The sequence below is a fragment of the Rhipicephalus microplus genome, chromosome 3 (assembly GCF_043290135.1).
Source record: "Rhipicephalus microplus isolate Deutch F79 chromosome 3, USDA_Rmic, whole genome shotgun sequence".
Taxonomy (NCBI): Eukaryota; Metazoa; Arthropoda; class Arachnida; order Ixodida; family Ixodidae; genus Rhipicephalus; species Rhipicephalus microplus.
In genome coordinates, this window is record NC_134702.1 from 10,805,595 (window position 1) to 10,821,245 (window position 15,651).

Below are 15,651 nucleotides of genomic sequence, written 5' to 3' on the forward strand. Positions count from 1 at the left end.
TGGTCAAACCTCGGTGCCAGCTCAGCAGGTTCCGGCCCTGACAAGGGAACACAGTATGCTACAAATGAATAGATACGTGCAGTTCACTTCCGCGTGCAAGTAAGTTGAAGTTACTGAAAAAAAAAAACAAGATTTCGAATTGGCACCACGTAGATTCGAACCCATGCACTTCAAAACTACGGTGAACTCTTCGGAGCGACGCGTCAGACCACTCGGCTACGAAACCGCGCGGAGCAACACCTCGTGTTTTCTTTACGGACTACTTGCCTAGCCTTCACAGCGTTGCACCTGATGTATAAAACGGAGTATAAGCATCAAGCTTGTTGATTGAGTGATATGTGGGGTTTAACGTCCGAAAACCACGATATTATTATGAGAGTCGCCATAATGGAGAGCTCCGGAAATTCCGACCACGCGGGGTTCTTTAACATGCACCCAAATATGAGCACACGGGCCTACAGCATTTACACCTCCATCAGAAATGCAGCCGCCACAGTCAGGATTTGAATCCGCAACCTGCGGGTCAGCAGCCGAGTACTTTAGCCACTAGACCACCGCGGCGGGGCAGCATGAAGGTTGTGTTTATAATATACGTAGCCACGTGCTGCTAGAAAAATGCGAGAGCTGCTGCCTGACAATTAAGACGGTGGCGTAATGTGCGCATGGTAACAAACGTGAAAACATTTGCGTTTTACAGCGGCTTCACTGTTTTACATTATAGTATTGTCCTGAAGCCGACACAATGAATTGTGGTGAAGGGATGTGAAGATTCGTGAAAGTGAATATCGGAAGTAATGCACTATTGTTTATTATTCTTTATTGACACCTCCAATGTACCAGGTCATAAATATGGACATGAAATCTGTAATCCGGACTTGTTCTGCGTTTGATCTCCCCTGCTCGTGCGGCCACTGCAAGCCACCCGGTTAGTGCCACGCCCAGCTTCACGGTCCGATCACGGGCTCTCTGCAAACCAGGATTTATCGCGGAGTTCGGGGCTGCTCACTGCGCTATTTAAATCGTGTGCACGAGAAATTGCAACAGATGCAGCTTCATGTAAACGATTGAAAACCTCTTGTGTGACTTTCGAACAAGTGAACACGAGCACATTTATTAGCCCCTTTTACAACACCGCGATCTGACCAGCTGAAACTAACAAATACCTGGTAACATGACAAATGATATAACAAACACAAAACATAGCACACACATTAAACATAAGAAGTCATAGCTTTATCGCAAAGGCGAAGCGATGAATGCGAAAGCACCAACTTGGAACGTCGCAAGTAGAATCACAAGCAGATCGAAACGTGCTCCACGTTGCTCACGCACGAATGGCGCACGAAACGTACTTACAAGTATACAGATGAACGCGAATGAGCGTCTCAGTTGTTATTTGACTGTGTCTGAAAAGCGTGCTCTTTTCGCAAATGGAGACTGTGCAGCGAGTGCAGTAACCTTTGTGCGCCCGATAACTACAACAGAATCGTTCCGGGGAAAGCCCAAGGCCTACGATTCTCCCCAATGCGAGCTAAGCTCGCGCACGCATAAGCATCCCCCCTCCTCTCTCCTCTGCGCGCTATCCTCTAGGAGAGGAGAGTGCGCACCAGCGCGTCGTGACGATCTGGCGACGCGCTCATTGTGCCATCTCGCTGGTAATGCTGAAAACACGATAGTTCCACCGAGATGGGCATCGGCAGACGTAAGTCGTAGATATAAATAGCTTGCCGCTTCAACGTTGATGGAGGTGCTCTTTCGTGGCTCGGAGGCTAACGCCACGCACTCACAAACAAGAGGTCGGATGTTCGATTCCTAGCGCCGGAGTCTTATTTCTGGATTATTTTTTTCTTTCTTGTGTTTTCATATATATAGATACGTATACATATACGCTGAATGACGGCAGTGATCGACGCCAACGGTGGCGGCAAAATCCAGCCGAGAGTGTACATATATAGTTGCTATCACAATAATACACGCAATGTGCCATGCAGGCGGTGTCACTGACGTTCGACTCGCCGTACGAGGCCACGCGATTGATCCCGGAATATCGCCCCTGATTACCCGCTCGCAAGAGACGTATTCCTCAAGCACCCGGATAACCTCTCTCAGCCTAGCTCCCATATAGGGCTGCAGAAGTTGCGTCTTTTTCTCCCTCATCTCCGGCTACTTTCGCCAGGCGACGTGACTGGCACCTCCGCGCGACCGCTGCGCCATCTCTCATGGTGGCAAATAACGACTCTAACTATACGACGAGCAGGAGTAATGAAGTGAAAAAGACATTACTGGAAAGGATCGCACGCTTACATGCCCGACGGATATTTTTGTGGCAGTTGTGAATTTGACGTGAAACAATACCTCGGGATTGCAACATCATTTATCCGAGATGCTGCAAACTTACTGATGCGCTGCTTTTGATGCGCCTAGATTGCCGATCAGCGCTTCACTCGACAAGTGCGTACTTCTCATATTTCACTCTCCTTTTTTTTCCTACTTCAGCGCAGTGCAGCCTACGGGTCTCACCTTACATAGTTAATTTCCCAGATTTTTCATATGACGCTCAACAGTGAAGCTGTTCAACGCGAGAGCCAGTCAGTAATCTGTGAACAAACGTCATCACGATACGGCACACGCTCTCTCTCTTCGTCCTCTTCGCTCACAAAACGCGTGCACCGATTGGTCACGCGCACGATTCTGATAACTCTTATGAGTGAGAGAACGAGTACAGATAGATAGAGAGAGAAGTGAAGAAAACAAAAGAACGAGAAATGCTTGGGAGAAGAATTTCTTGACGAACCGGGATTCAAACTCTCGGAACCGCAATTCCACGATACGAAAGCGGGCATCGTAACTACTTGGCTATACCCATGCACGCTATCAGAGCATGTCAGCCTTGTGTAGAATAGTTCAGTTAGGCTGTTGGGAATAGAAGTGAGCTTAAGCAGAGATGTGAAGGTGGAGAAGATAGAAAGAAGGTGAAATAATATAACATATCATAGAAAGAAAGGAAAGACATACAAAAAACGAAATAGTAAAAAAAATAAAGGGTGAGAGAAAGACACTGAAACAAAAAAAAGCGAGAAATATAGAGAGAAAGACGGAATAAAGAAAATTTATGAAGGGTGAGAAAAGGATAAGTAAAAAAAGATACAAAAACACGATTGAAATACACAAAGGTGGAAAGCAGAAGAAAGAGAAACAAGGGCGGCGTTTCTCCTTCAGGCTTGGCACCAGTTGTGCGAAGCTTTTCTCTTTAAGTGCAGTGCACTTATAGAACGAAGGCGGACGGTGGCATGGTCACGCACTATGAAGCCATACAGCAGCCGTGCTTCACCGCATGAACCCATGGCAGCGGCTGGGTTTAATGGCGTTCCTGTCGCGTGCAGAGCGTCGACTGACTACGTGCGTCCACTATAGTCGCCGCATGAGCACGCAAACTGCGCCACGGGTGAAAGCGACCCATCCGCCACGTCCAAGACATAAATGCCACTCTGCTCCTTTTCTCTTTTCTCTTATTTTTATCTTTGGTTTCTCTTCGGGTTGTAGAAATTGCGTATGCTCTTCCTCCTCCCCTCTACATCGGTCAAAGTCTGCGACGTCACGAAGGGAGTGTGCAGGCCTTCCCTTGAGGGATGCTAGAACACCAAAGCTATGAACCGATGGCTATGGCCAGCTGATATCGTCCCTGTCGCATGAATAATTTATTTATTGATTGATTGATTGCGAATTTCATTCACTGTATATGATATGAGAGACAAGAAAGCGGCAAAAGTGAGTCCTTGGTCCAGGACTCTAGTGGTCCTCGCTGTGTGCTCAGTCTGATCCAAGAAACCCTTCTTGGTCACCAAGTCAGCTCGAACGAAGATGGCCTCTAAAACTCCCTGAGCAAGATATTTGTTAGAAGGGACGTCATGTTTGGTGGCTTAGACAGACACTCCCGCATAATGTGGGGAAGATACGCGGTGCCCCCCCCCCCCCTTCACCATGAACATATACCGGCGTGCACCGTTGGCCACGTTGCATACCAATAGTCCCAAGGGAGAATGTGTGTTTATATATTTTCTGCAATACCGAGCGTCTCCTACTCCGAGCTGCTGATGTGGACCTTTAGCGGGGCCACGTGTATATTTGTCGTTCGCGACGCTGGTGCCCAAAGATGCCGTGCGGGTTGTGGCTTTTCGGTATTTTACTCGGGGCGCCGTCTGCTCGGCTCACTAGTTCGCGAGCTAGTGCGTTTGCTTGCTCGTTTCCTGGAATTCCTGAGTCGGTCCTGAACACCGTGTCATCCGGTGCGATTCGTGGAGTACTTCACCCAGTAGCTTTAAAGTTATGCGGGTCCTGCACAGTGTCGACTGACCGAGTGCCTTCACGGCCACCACTGGATGAACGCGCTAACGGGGCCCCAGGCAACAGCGTTCGTCCCCGTCGGGCACGGTCTGCGCCCTTGGTCTAAGGAGGCTCGACAACAGCGCGTGCTCACCGTCAAAGAACGGGTTCCACCATCAGGGCTAAGCGAGCAGAGGAAGAACGACTACGTAGATTGCTGAGCCCACTTAATGTGTATATATATTCACAAGGGTGTGAATATATATTCACAGCTAATTCACAAAGACATAAAGATTGACAGTTCCAAATACTTATCTTTAACCCAAACACGACAAACGCGGCACAGACACGCATTATCATTACATGAGCATATAATCCATACGGAAAGTCATAAATATTCATTTTTTCCTTTAATGACACGTGAATGGAACAGGCTGGATCCTAGCGTAACAACAAGCGCGACGTTATCTTCCTTTTTAACATTGCTTGAAGATCAGCTACATGCTGCCCAGTTATGAGCCTCCTGTATCATCCTTACTTCTGTATAACTTTTTTTACATCAGTGCGTTTTTTGCTCCTGTTTTCCCTTTGTGTGCCTCTTCGTTCACTTTTTTTTTTGCTGTTACACTGTACGCATAATTTCGTTGATCCTACAAACTGTTACTTCGTCTATTTTCACCATTTTTACATAAACGTATTTTTTACTTCAGTTTTGCCATTATACACCTCTTTGATCACCCCTTTCTTACGTATTAGGATGTACTATTATTATGATGTACTATTACGTCTTCTCGTCTGCTTTTGTTAACCGCCAATATTTTTTATGCATAATTGAATATTTGATATTTGTATTGTCATATTGTAACAATTCAATATGCCCTTCATGTAAAGATCCCTGATGGGATCGACAGTATGAATATATATATATATATATATATATATATATATATATATATATATATATATATATATATATATATATATATATATATATATATATATATATATATATATATATATATATATATCACAGCAGCCAACGGCCACAGTGTAAGGAAGATCACAAAGGGGATGTTCTAGAAACACAATTGAAACGCCCTTATCCAGCCGATCTGTGGTGCGGGGGAAAAAAGAATGCACACGAAAAGAGAAACACATGGAAAGAGCGTACATTGAACTTCTCCAGCATACTCATAGTGGAGCTGCCCACAATATTTTTCACACTCTCTCTTTCTCTCTTTAGCATTGAAAGCTGGTAGTACCTCAAGTAATGTTTGAGAACTCTGCTAACCAATCAAACAAAACTCACGGAGGCAAAAGCCACTCGGCGTGGCTGTATTACTGTGGATTTTACATAAACGTCCAGCGATCGCTAATGTTTCACCAGGTGCCCCACCGTGGTGGTCTAGTGGCTAAGGTACTCGGCTGCTGACCCGCAGGTCGCGGGCTCGAATCCCGGCTGTGGCGGCTGCATTTCCGATGAAGGCGCAAATGCTGTAGGCCCGTGTGCTCAGATTTGGGTGCACGTTAAAGAACCCCAGGTGGTCGAACTTTCCGCAGCCCTCCACTACGGCATCTCTCATAATCATATGGTGATTTTGGGACGTTAAACCCCACATATCAATGTTTCACTCGGTAACATTTGTTTTACTAACTAACATTCATTCATTAATGACTTCTCGCTTAATGTTCTTTAATTATCGTCATATATTTCCTTTCTTCATGACGTAAATTTATTCATTATTTTCATTCTATCATTTTCTTTTACCTCTGATTAACTGCTCACTTAGTTTGTTTCGATTATCAATAGATGTATCCACATGAATTATTTGAATTTCTCTTCTATGATTTTCACTGCTCTAGACCTCGCATGACGTCTATTTTCTTGCTTCGCGTCTTTAACGCTGGCTTTATCTTCAAGGCCACCTTCGCGTGAGTCAACTGGCCTAGCCGGTGAGGGATGGTAGACCAGCCGAAATTATTCTTATTTTGTGTTTGTGTGTGTGTTTGTACACGCACATATAAAAATGCTCTCGTATTCATACGCAAGATTGAAGGGCTCCCTCCTCTCCTCAAAAAATTGTTTTTTGGCTAAGCCCCCCATGAGACATACAACGCTCTCACCTCAACTAAGAGAGCTATTTTCGACTCTTGAATATTCTCTCCAAAGCTTACTCTAGTGATGTTGGCAGTTTAACTGAGGCATATACGGCAATACGGAATACTTGCAAGGCTCCGTCATATCAAACACCTTCACTGCCACTATGCGGTGCGAAACATAAGAATGAGATAAGACGATGAAAGGTGAAGGCGCCTGAGCCGTTTATTAGCGTCAAACTTGGCAAGAGCAGGGCATGTACTTTGACACCGTCGAGGGCACTGCTAGGTGTTGTTTTGTGTGCGCATTAGAGTATAGGCATACCACGGCGTCGTCGAAACGCGGCTCTCGTAGACGTTCGTGAAGCAATTGAGGGTCATCGAGTTTTTGCGACTGCGTTATTATTGAAGCAAGCAATTCACTGGGCTGTACGGTCATCGTCTTGACGCCTCTTTCGGCGCGGCTATCTTTCGTCACAACTCGTGCACCGGGCCGTCCGGTCACGTGCAAACGAGAAATCTCGAAACCGCGTCTGTATCCTCGTGACTCGCGTGTCACAACAGCAACAACACGCCCTTGTTATTCAGCCAGCTTGTTTGCTCTGAGTGCCCTCTTTTTTTTTCTTGTGTTCTAGTTCTTTCTCTCCATTTCTCACGAGCCGGCCTGCTTACACAAAGATGAAGCAACTTCAAGAGCCCAGTTTCCTGAGCGACGACACAGTATGACAGGCCATAAACACGGGATCCTTACACTCAAACCTTTGCGTCATTTAGTTTCCGCTCTTGAGTTTATACGCGCCACGCAGCTGTAGCAAAGTAAACACGTGTGCTGCGTCACTGGTCACACCAGACATTGTCCTGGCACTCCGTACAGGCAGCAACAGTGGAACGTAAGCGCTTCGGCCAGCCCTGAAAACAACTATTCGTCATGCTATCTTCGTTTTTTTTTTTCATAGGCACCGCCCACAAAAAAGAACAGGCAGGCTGACCTCCGCTCATCTAGCGCACAAAAAATACCATGGCTTGACTAAGCAGGCTAGCGCTAGAAGCCTAAGCAGAAACTCAAGTATCGCTTTTACAGCCCTCCTTGAACGTGATTGACCGAGTGTGAGAGGATCATGGCACCTCCCCGATCGATGAAGGCACTGCACGTAATAAATGGCGATAAAGAATGAGGCGATACCGAGCAGCTTAAGAACGAAGAGCCTTCTCCGTCCGGCACACTCACTCACGTGAGCTGGATGAGCGGACATACACACCTCTCCGTTTGTCGATCTGGGCGGAAAGCGATAAGCGAGGCTCGAGCGATTGCGTCAATTTCACAACACCTACGCATAACACCTGGGCCTGTCCTTTATGTGACGACGTGTAGTTCTCCTACCGACAGCGCGTACACAATCAATGCCTTTGGTCCTCTCTTCGAGTGCGCAGTTTGTGGCGATGTCATGTCATATCATGTGCATGCTATGGGGTGTTGTCCTAGCCGGCTGACTTTTACTCGTTTTCTTTTACTTTTACTTTATTTACTCTAAATACTCACGTACTGATTCTCCCACACAAATAATGCTTGCTAACAAAATCCCCAGCCTTGAATCCAGGAGAAAGTGCTTCCGTCTTGATTTCCTTTCTTCATTAAGTAAAGGTGCACTGTCCATTGACCCATCTCCGTTCTTGTCACCTTTACAAACAAGACCTACTAGGCACCACAACCCGAATGCTTTCGCCCCATATTTTGCTGCTACTGACACCTTCAAGTACTCTTTTTTTCCGCGTACGATACAAGAGTGGAATGAATTACCCCCTGTATAAGTGCCTTGTTTGCTTGTATTGTTTGTATTTTTGCATTTTATCTTCTTGTGCCACCCTGCTTGGACCTAACCATGGTCTGCAGTATGTATTAAATTAAATTAAATTAAAAGCCGTGGTCGTCGCTTAGTCAAACATGGGATGATCCCGCATGCGGTGCATAACTACGTAAGGCACAGAAAGCTCCAGAGGTGGATAAAGAACAACTCAGTCGACTGAGGACACCATGGTAAAACTTTTTCGTTAGTTTACCACATGGCATCGATTCGCTAAACACTATCACACAACTTTCCCAGAGGAGAGGGTCCTAAAGGGACTATTGATTTTTTTGGATGCGCACAGTGCTATATGCAGAACAACTGACATAAACAAAATCAAACCACCGCACAAGTTCCTCCCACATCACAATCGCCGCGGCATGGGAAACCCCATGAGGGAACGTCATCCGCTTATGGTGCGAGTCCACCAATAGGCGCAATTTCGATCCACATGTGATATCGAACTACTCTTTCAAGGTCTTACATAACTTCTTGCATTCGCATAAAACAGCGTTTCACCCACAGCCACGACAACGTACGGCGTAATCACCTTCAATTGCATAATTGACATTGACGGAGGTTCCCTTAACCGATCGCCGATGAATCAGCCCGCTTGGCCAATGGAAACATCTGTCGCACAGGAGACAAATATTCCACGGAATCGTCCCCTCCTGTATGGGAGATCTTCACATTGCTCTCTAGATGTTCACTGCACGTGTGCGTAGTGGACACTTTGGGCGCATTGACTGAAGCACTCACTCTCTGCACTAGGTGTTGCGATCAACTTTTTCGAGGAAGACAGCGTAGGTTATTTGCACCGTGACTGATATGAGAAAGGCGTACTCACTGTGAACCTGTTTCGTGTACAATTTTGACCGCTTATCGCACGTACACTTGAATTGTCATCGCTTGTAGGGGTCAGAAATCTTTTCTAGGGGTCAGGTGGAACAAACAGCCGTGATAGCGTCCAGCCAGTCCTTATCACATTCTGGCCGACATCGCTGGCACCATCAGCTGTGACGTAACCAAACCAGCAGCTCCGGTTAGTGCCAGGGCTGCGGGTTTCTTTACAGCTAATTTTTTTTCTTCTTAAGTACGTTCATAGCCTGAAAATACATGACCGGTCTCGAGCCATATTTTAGGAGCGCAGCTCTTTAGATCCGCACCCCACCGTCGAAGCTCCCCGCCGTATCACCGCTCGCACCCCTCTTTCCTGTCTCCCTCTTTCTTCATCTATGTCCTTTCCTATCAAACCGGCAAACGAAAGGCTTCGGCAAACGCGCTGCCTGGGCTGCGGTGCGTGCGCCGCACTCACTCTCAGTTGTTCCCGCGACGGAGCCCAGAAAACGCTCCCCTTACCCGCCCATTCATGAAAGCCAGCAGCGAGATCGCATTGTCGTTTGTGTCCCATTCCTAAGCAGCTTCGCTCATCGGTCATATTCGTACACGGAACAGCTGCTAATTTTTTTTTCTTGAGGCACCCCATGCATGCAGCCACCGTGTTTTGAAACATAATCGTGAAACAAAACTGCATTTTAGAATCGGCGTCCATATTCGAGTCATTCTGGAGACTGGCATTGGTGTGATGTTCGAATTCCGAATCCCCTTCAAAAATGGGTCATATATACCATACTGGAAATGCCATCGTGGAAATCTTAATTATGTCCAAACTACTCATCCCTCCCCTCTTCCCTCTGCTTCTTTATTCACTATTCCGGCTCTCACCAGACATGATGTTCGTTCATGCGGCCCGCTAGCTGATGCGAGTTCGAGAACCCTGGTCCGTAGTGACGTCTTTTGGTCTTATGCTTCAGCGGACGCAGCGATTTCTACACTGCGGGAATGCGAAGTTGACGCACCAGTTGGCTATGTCGTTGACGCCTTCCAGCACGATGATAGCGATTGACCCACCATGTAACTCGTGCGTAGGTATACGGAAGCGCATGTTGTTGGCAGCGAGGTGGTGTTTGCCGACCTTGGACGCCGTCGCAACACTTTCTCGGCGAAATCGAGCCGCAATCCGATAAGCGGCTCACGGTCGACTCAAGCCGACACCCGATATCGAGACGCAGAACGCGGCTTTGCGAAATGTCCACCGTTCGCTATATACTCCCGCCAGCTGTTTGTTTTTCCTTCCTCGGTGTCATTCGCCTCATTGTCGATGGTGAAAAAAAAAAATGACCGTCACGGCTAACCTTCATTTTCTCGCCTGTATGCCCATTCAATACTATATGTTTTTTAGGCGGTTACGTACCTCATGCGCCAATTTTGTTAAGCTTCTCAGAAACATATACACGGTTGACCCAACCTCGCTTCAGTTCACTCATAGTTGTCGAATTCCGTACGTGCCTCCTTTCCTCTTAATCGTCCGGCTCGGTGGATCAGTAGCTACGTTGCTCTGCTGCTGACCCGAAGGTCACGGGTTCGACCCCGGCCGCGGCGGTTGCATTTCGGAGGTGGTGAAATGTTTAAGGTCCACGTTCTGTGCGATGTCAGTTCACATTAAAGAACACCAGGTGATCGAAATTTCTGGAGGTCTCCAATACGCCGACTCTCATAATGATATGGTGGTTTTGGGACGCAGTTGATTGATTTGTGGGGTTTAACGTCCCAAAACCACTATATGATTATGAGAGACGCCGTAGTGGAGGGCTCCGGAAATTTCGACCACCTGGGGTTCTTTAACGTGTACCCAAATCTGAGCACACGGGCCTACGACATTTCCGCCTCCATCGGAAATGCAGCCGCCGCAGCCAGGATTTGAAACCGCGACCTGCGGGTCAGCAGCCGAGTACCTTAGCCACTAGACCACCGCGGCGGGGCAAAGGGACGCAAAGCCCCGAATATTATCATTTCCTCTTTTCTCAGTTAAACTTCACTCAGCTTAGCGCGTATGTTTCTTGGCACTGCCTATAGTAAAAGAAGATGATAAAGAGTCGCAAATATGGAAGTGCAGATCATTCTGCCTGCACTGAGGTCACAGCAGCGACCACAACGCTCAGGGTTAAAAAGAAACCGCGGTATACGAAAGACTCAAATTCACATGCTTTAGCTGGACTGCAAATTTTAACTGAAGCGTTTTTTTTTAACCGACAAACTCGCACAGCCAGCTCTGCTCTCGTTTGTTGTGTTGAAATGAATTCGCCCATTTGTGATTGACGGCACACTGCAGTCCTTCCACGCTCGATGTTATGTCAAAGATTTTGCATTACACTATTAAAACCGCGGACGATACAATCCTCACAACACGTACCACCTTCTGGAAATATAATATTCTCTTCTTCGGATGCTTTCGCCCGAAAACAAACGGTATCTTCATCTGCTGCTGGAGTCGCGACGGAATAGCACTTTATCGTGCTTAGTAATTTCACAGCGTTGGTGTACATGGATACGAGGTCAGTGGCACAGATCACCTGACAAGCCTCTGCCTCCTTCGTCAAATAAACGACACGTGCGACATCTTGTTGGCGACACTTTCTCCGAATTCCGGCTGACCTCGACTACGCCGCGAGTTCTTCGGGGAATTCGTGCGTTTCCGCCGAAAGTGCAATCAGAGATGGACCCGCAGAGCGCCACAACGGCGCTTGTCCGAGTAAGGAGCTGCGCTGGTGGCTCAATTCGGAACTCTGATAAGGATGACGTCATTTTTGCGTCACCGTCCCTTCGTCGGCTGTGGTGGGGGCTCGCCAATTATCGCCCAAGTCTGGAAAGTGGCGACGTGAGCGGGGCATGCCCGAAGCAGCTTTATACGGGGGCGCTCCCCGACGGCCTCGTCTCGCGCGAGTATACGACGATGAGTGATGGTGCTGCACGACCCTGCACGGGGCAGCAGACCGGCCCGACGAGATACGAGCTCGGGCGTTCGGTTTCCGAGCGCCGTCAGCGTTTTGTCCTCCCGCCGAAATGTGCGGAGGTTAACGTCCTGAAGACTCCGGAGACGTGTATTGCGTCAATGATCGGCTTGAGATCCATGCTTGAGAAAAAGAAAAAAAAACTTCACAGGCCTGGCCGCAGTTGGTGTCGCATTTCCAGTCGATTCAGCTGGTCGCGATGAAGTCCCGTGTTTTGACATGCGGCTGCTGACGGCGCGAGGCTGTCGAACGCTCCGATTGCACAACCAACGCGAGATTCGCTTTCACTACAAACGTCGCGGTTGCGTCTCACGTGGTCGCGCGGCGACAGCAAGTGAAGGCGGTAGCTCTCTCAGCCGCTGCGATTCCGATGAATCTGCAGCTAGCTGAAATATTTTCTACGTAGGAGACGTATTGAGTACAGCGCAGCTAGTAAATCTGTCTAAAAGCGAGTTTTCAAGGGCGACTCGTGCTAGTACCATGTTCTGTATTCACATGTACTCATTGCGTAAGCTACCACGGAGCGTATGAAAGACGAGGATGAGGAGAGCATCTTGGTCTTGATGGTGCATGAGGTACTGTGAACACTGCAACAGAAGCTCTGTGTAATAGCGCAAGACAGGGACAAAGAAGGCAGTGAAGAGCGCCCAAGCGCTAGCCAGTCGAGCGCTCAAGACTGATGCTCTGAAAGTAATGGCAAGTGGCTGTTACGGGGATATGCACTGGTCATCTTTTATCATGTTCTTATATTAATTTGCTCCAGTCGCAACCCTTTTCAGTGACGAGACTTGTGCACATGGAAAGAAATCAACCAACGTGCAGTAAGGGAAGGGCTTGTTTTCGTTCAAACTCGTGCGAACGTGTGGCAGTTTTCCACACCCCATGACTGCCTGTTTGCACTTTCCTAAAAGGGGCTATATATATATATATATATATATATATATATATATATATATATATATATATATATATATATATATATATATATATATATATATATATATGTGTGTGTGTGTGTGTGTGACGTGACGTGACGTGACGTGACGTGACTAGGTGGCTGTACAAGCGTCTGCATTCCGGTGAGCTTCATTTTTCCGTAGTCAGCAGTGCGTAATATCGAGATATTTGTATTTTGTTCTCTCTTTGGCGCTGAAGTTGAATGATTGGGAGCGGCTGAAACTGTGAAACTGTGGTATACAGACGACGACGGCGCCACTGCAAAATGGCCGTCGCCGGCGATAGGGGGATTGGCAGCCGGTGACTTATAGGGCCTGTTTTGTACTGATATATTATTTAGTAGAGTGACTTTACGGCGCGCTTTTTATATCTGCATAGGCATAATGTATACGTATACCAAGTTTTCGCTGAAAAACCACAAATGTTCGGGTGACCGTGTCATGGCCCCTTTAAGATGACCCAGGAATACTTGGAAGACATTTGGCGCAGTCTCATACGCGGCAAACATGTATGAGTCAAATTAGCGAGAAATGCTAAGGGAGCCCGATCGTACAAGGCCGGTAGACGATTCCTCGAGAGACAAGCGCGTGGAGGCGCCAGTGACAGATACGTCGCGTTCACCGATAAGGAGAGAGAGAACGGTCAACAAAAGGAAGTGCGGCTCATTCAACGGCAGATTATGGGTTCGAGGTGACTCACGCCAGAAACTATGTGTCGTCGCACGGCTGATACGGCCAGCCTAAGAGGTCACTCGTACGATAACGTGAAAGCTTCCGTATCCCGCAATAGTGACGTCATCCTACACAAGACACAGCTTAACAGGACGAACGCAAACTTCAACTGCCTCATCGTTCATGCGTGGTTGACGTAAATAAAGTTTAAGGAGCACGTGGAAATAATTGAGCATTTTACTTGAACTTTATGTCCAATATGAACAATCAACTTACTAGAGTTAGCACATGTGCTGGTAAACTGTGTTGCGTTTTCAATGTAGTGTTACCCAGGCCCGTAACCAGAAGTGTGGCAGTTTGGGCTAGTTGTTATGACATGACGATAGTTATAGCGCGAGAACAGAACGACGACACAGAGACAAGAAGGACACGAAGGACACGAGCGCTCGTGTCCTTCTTATCTCTTTGCCGTCGTTATGTTCTCGCGCTATAACTATCGCCGTAACCAGAAGGGTGCCCTAGGACACCCCCCTTTCTGAAATTTTGATGGTGGGGTGTGTTTGGGGGGAATGGGGGGGGGAGGTGTTTTACCGAGAATAAATAATGAAAATAGGTGTTTTTCAAGGTTTTCAATAAGTGTCCCCTCTCCCACCGAAAAATATCCCTGCATACCGGCCTAGTGTTACCCTATCACAAGCGAATCGCCAAGCCGCCGTGAACCAACAAGCCCCTATCATAGCATTTCTGACGTCAATACACGTCATAATTACTGCGCCACATTTCAAAGCAGTAATTATTGTGCTTTTTTTGCCTAATTTTTTGTTTCATTCATTTCGTTCTATGTATATTCTGTATTGTGTGGGAACTGTCATGACTATGGGAGAAAGAAAGAAAGAAAGAAAGAAAGAAAGAAAGAAAGAAAGAAAGAAAGAAAGAAAGAAAGAAAGAAAGAAAGAAAGAAAGAAAGAAAGAAAGAAAGAAAGAAAGAAAGAAAGAAAGAAAGAAAGAAAGAAAGAAAGAAAGAAGAAAGAAAGAGACCACGGCCGGTCTTCGGGCCATATATGACGTGTTATGCTCAGTCAGAATGATACCTATTTGTGCCTACCACCATTGACCACGACAAGACGATTGATTACAAGATTAGACAATGCACCCATCCATGGCTCTCTCAAAACGTAGGCACGTAACCTTCGCAAGGCGGCCGCAGGTGCTTCTGGCGCATTCGGTTACGTCATTCCCGCACCCTAACACCCACACGTGCCCAGCTGCCAGCAGAACCACGCACAAAACATTTCAGGCACCCCCTAGTTGCTGCGTCTCCAATACAGCGTGTATTATAACCATTTACATACCACTGATTGCTCCAGGCTAAGAAACATTGCTTTTGGGACGTTAAATTCCACATATCAACCAAGAAACATTGCTTAAGCGCAAAAATAAAGGAATTGAAGAAAAGTGATAGAATAAGAAAGACGGGTGACTGGCTTATCCCTCGTATACGAAGACAGCTAAGGTACCTGCTGCTGTTTAGCGTCGAGAGCCGCGAACTCCTCATTTTGCGAGCTGGGTGGTTGAAGCTTGTTGTCAGCCTGCAAGGAAAGCACAATTCACACAAAAAAGGGGCAAACAATAAAGAAAAAAAATGAAACTTATAGCGATAGAAAACAAATTATCGACTGAATGACACCAAGCCTTCTTTTTTCCTCAATATTTTAGTATGTTTTTGCAAGTCATCTAGGTCTAGAGAACCGCGAACACAAAAATAATAATACTAAAACCAAGAGCGCCTATCGTGCTCGCACTACTCTGGCTCTCATTTCGTGCATGCGAGATACAAGTGTGAAGCACTCCCTTTAGGGACGCACATTGACTTTTTTAGAGGAGTCGTGGGACGCGCGAATTTCCAAA

The 15,651-nt window shown here is 46.9% G+C and overlaps 1 protein-coding gene across 3 annotated transcripts in view; it reads right to left on the reverse strand.

Annotated features, from left to right (window-relative positions):
- The window catches only part of LOC119182515 (uncharacterized), a 54,844-nt gene that overhangs the window by 26,882 nt on the left and 12,311 nt on the right, over positions 1-15,651 (reverse strand). For 2 of the 3 annotated variants that reach the window (XM_037433397.2, XM_037433388.2), the window contains exon 2: positions 15,261-15,332. The exons of the other annotated variant lie outside the window; for it this stretch is intronic. In XM_037433397.2, coding sequence (XP_037289294.2) covers positions 15,261-15,332 — 72 coding nt within the window. The remainder of the gene's footprint in view (positions 1-15,260; positions 15,333-15,651) is intronic. 3 annotated transcript variants of the gene reach the window in all.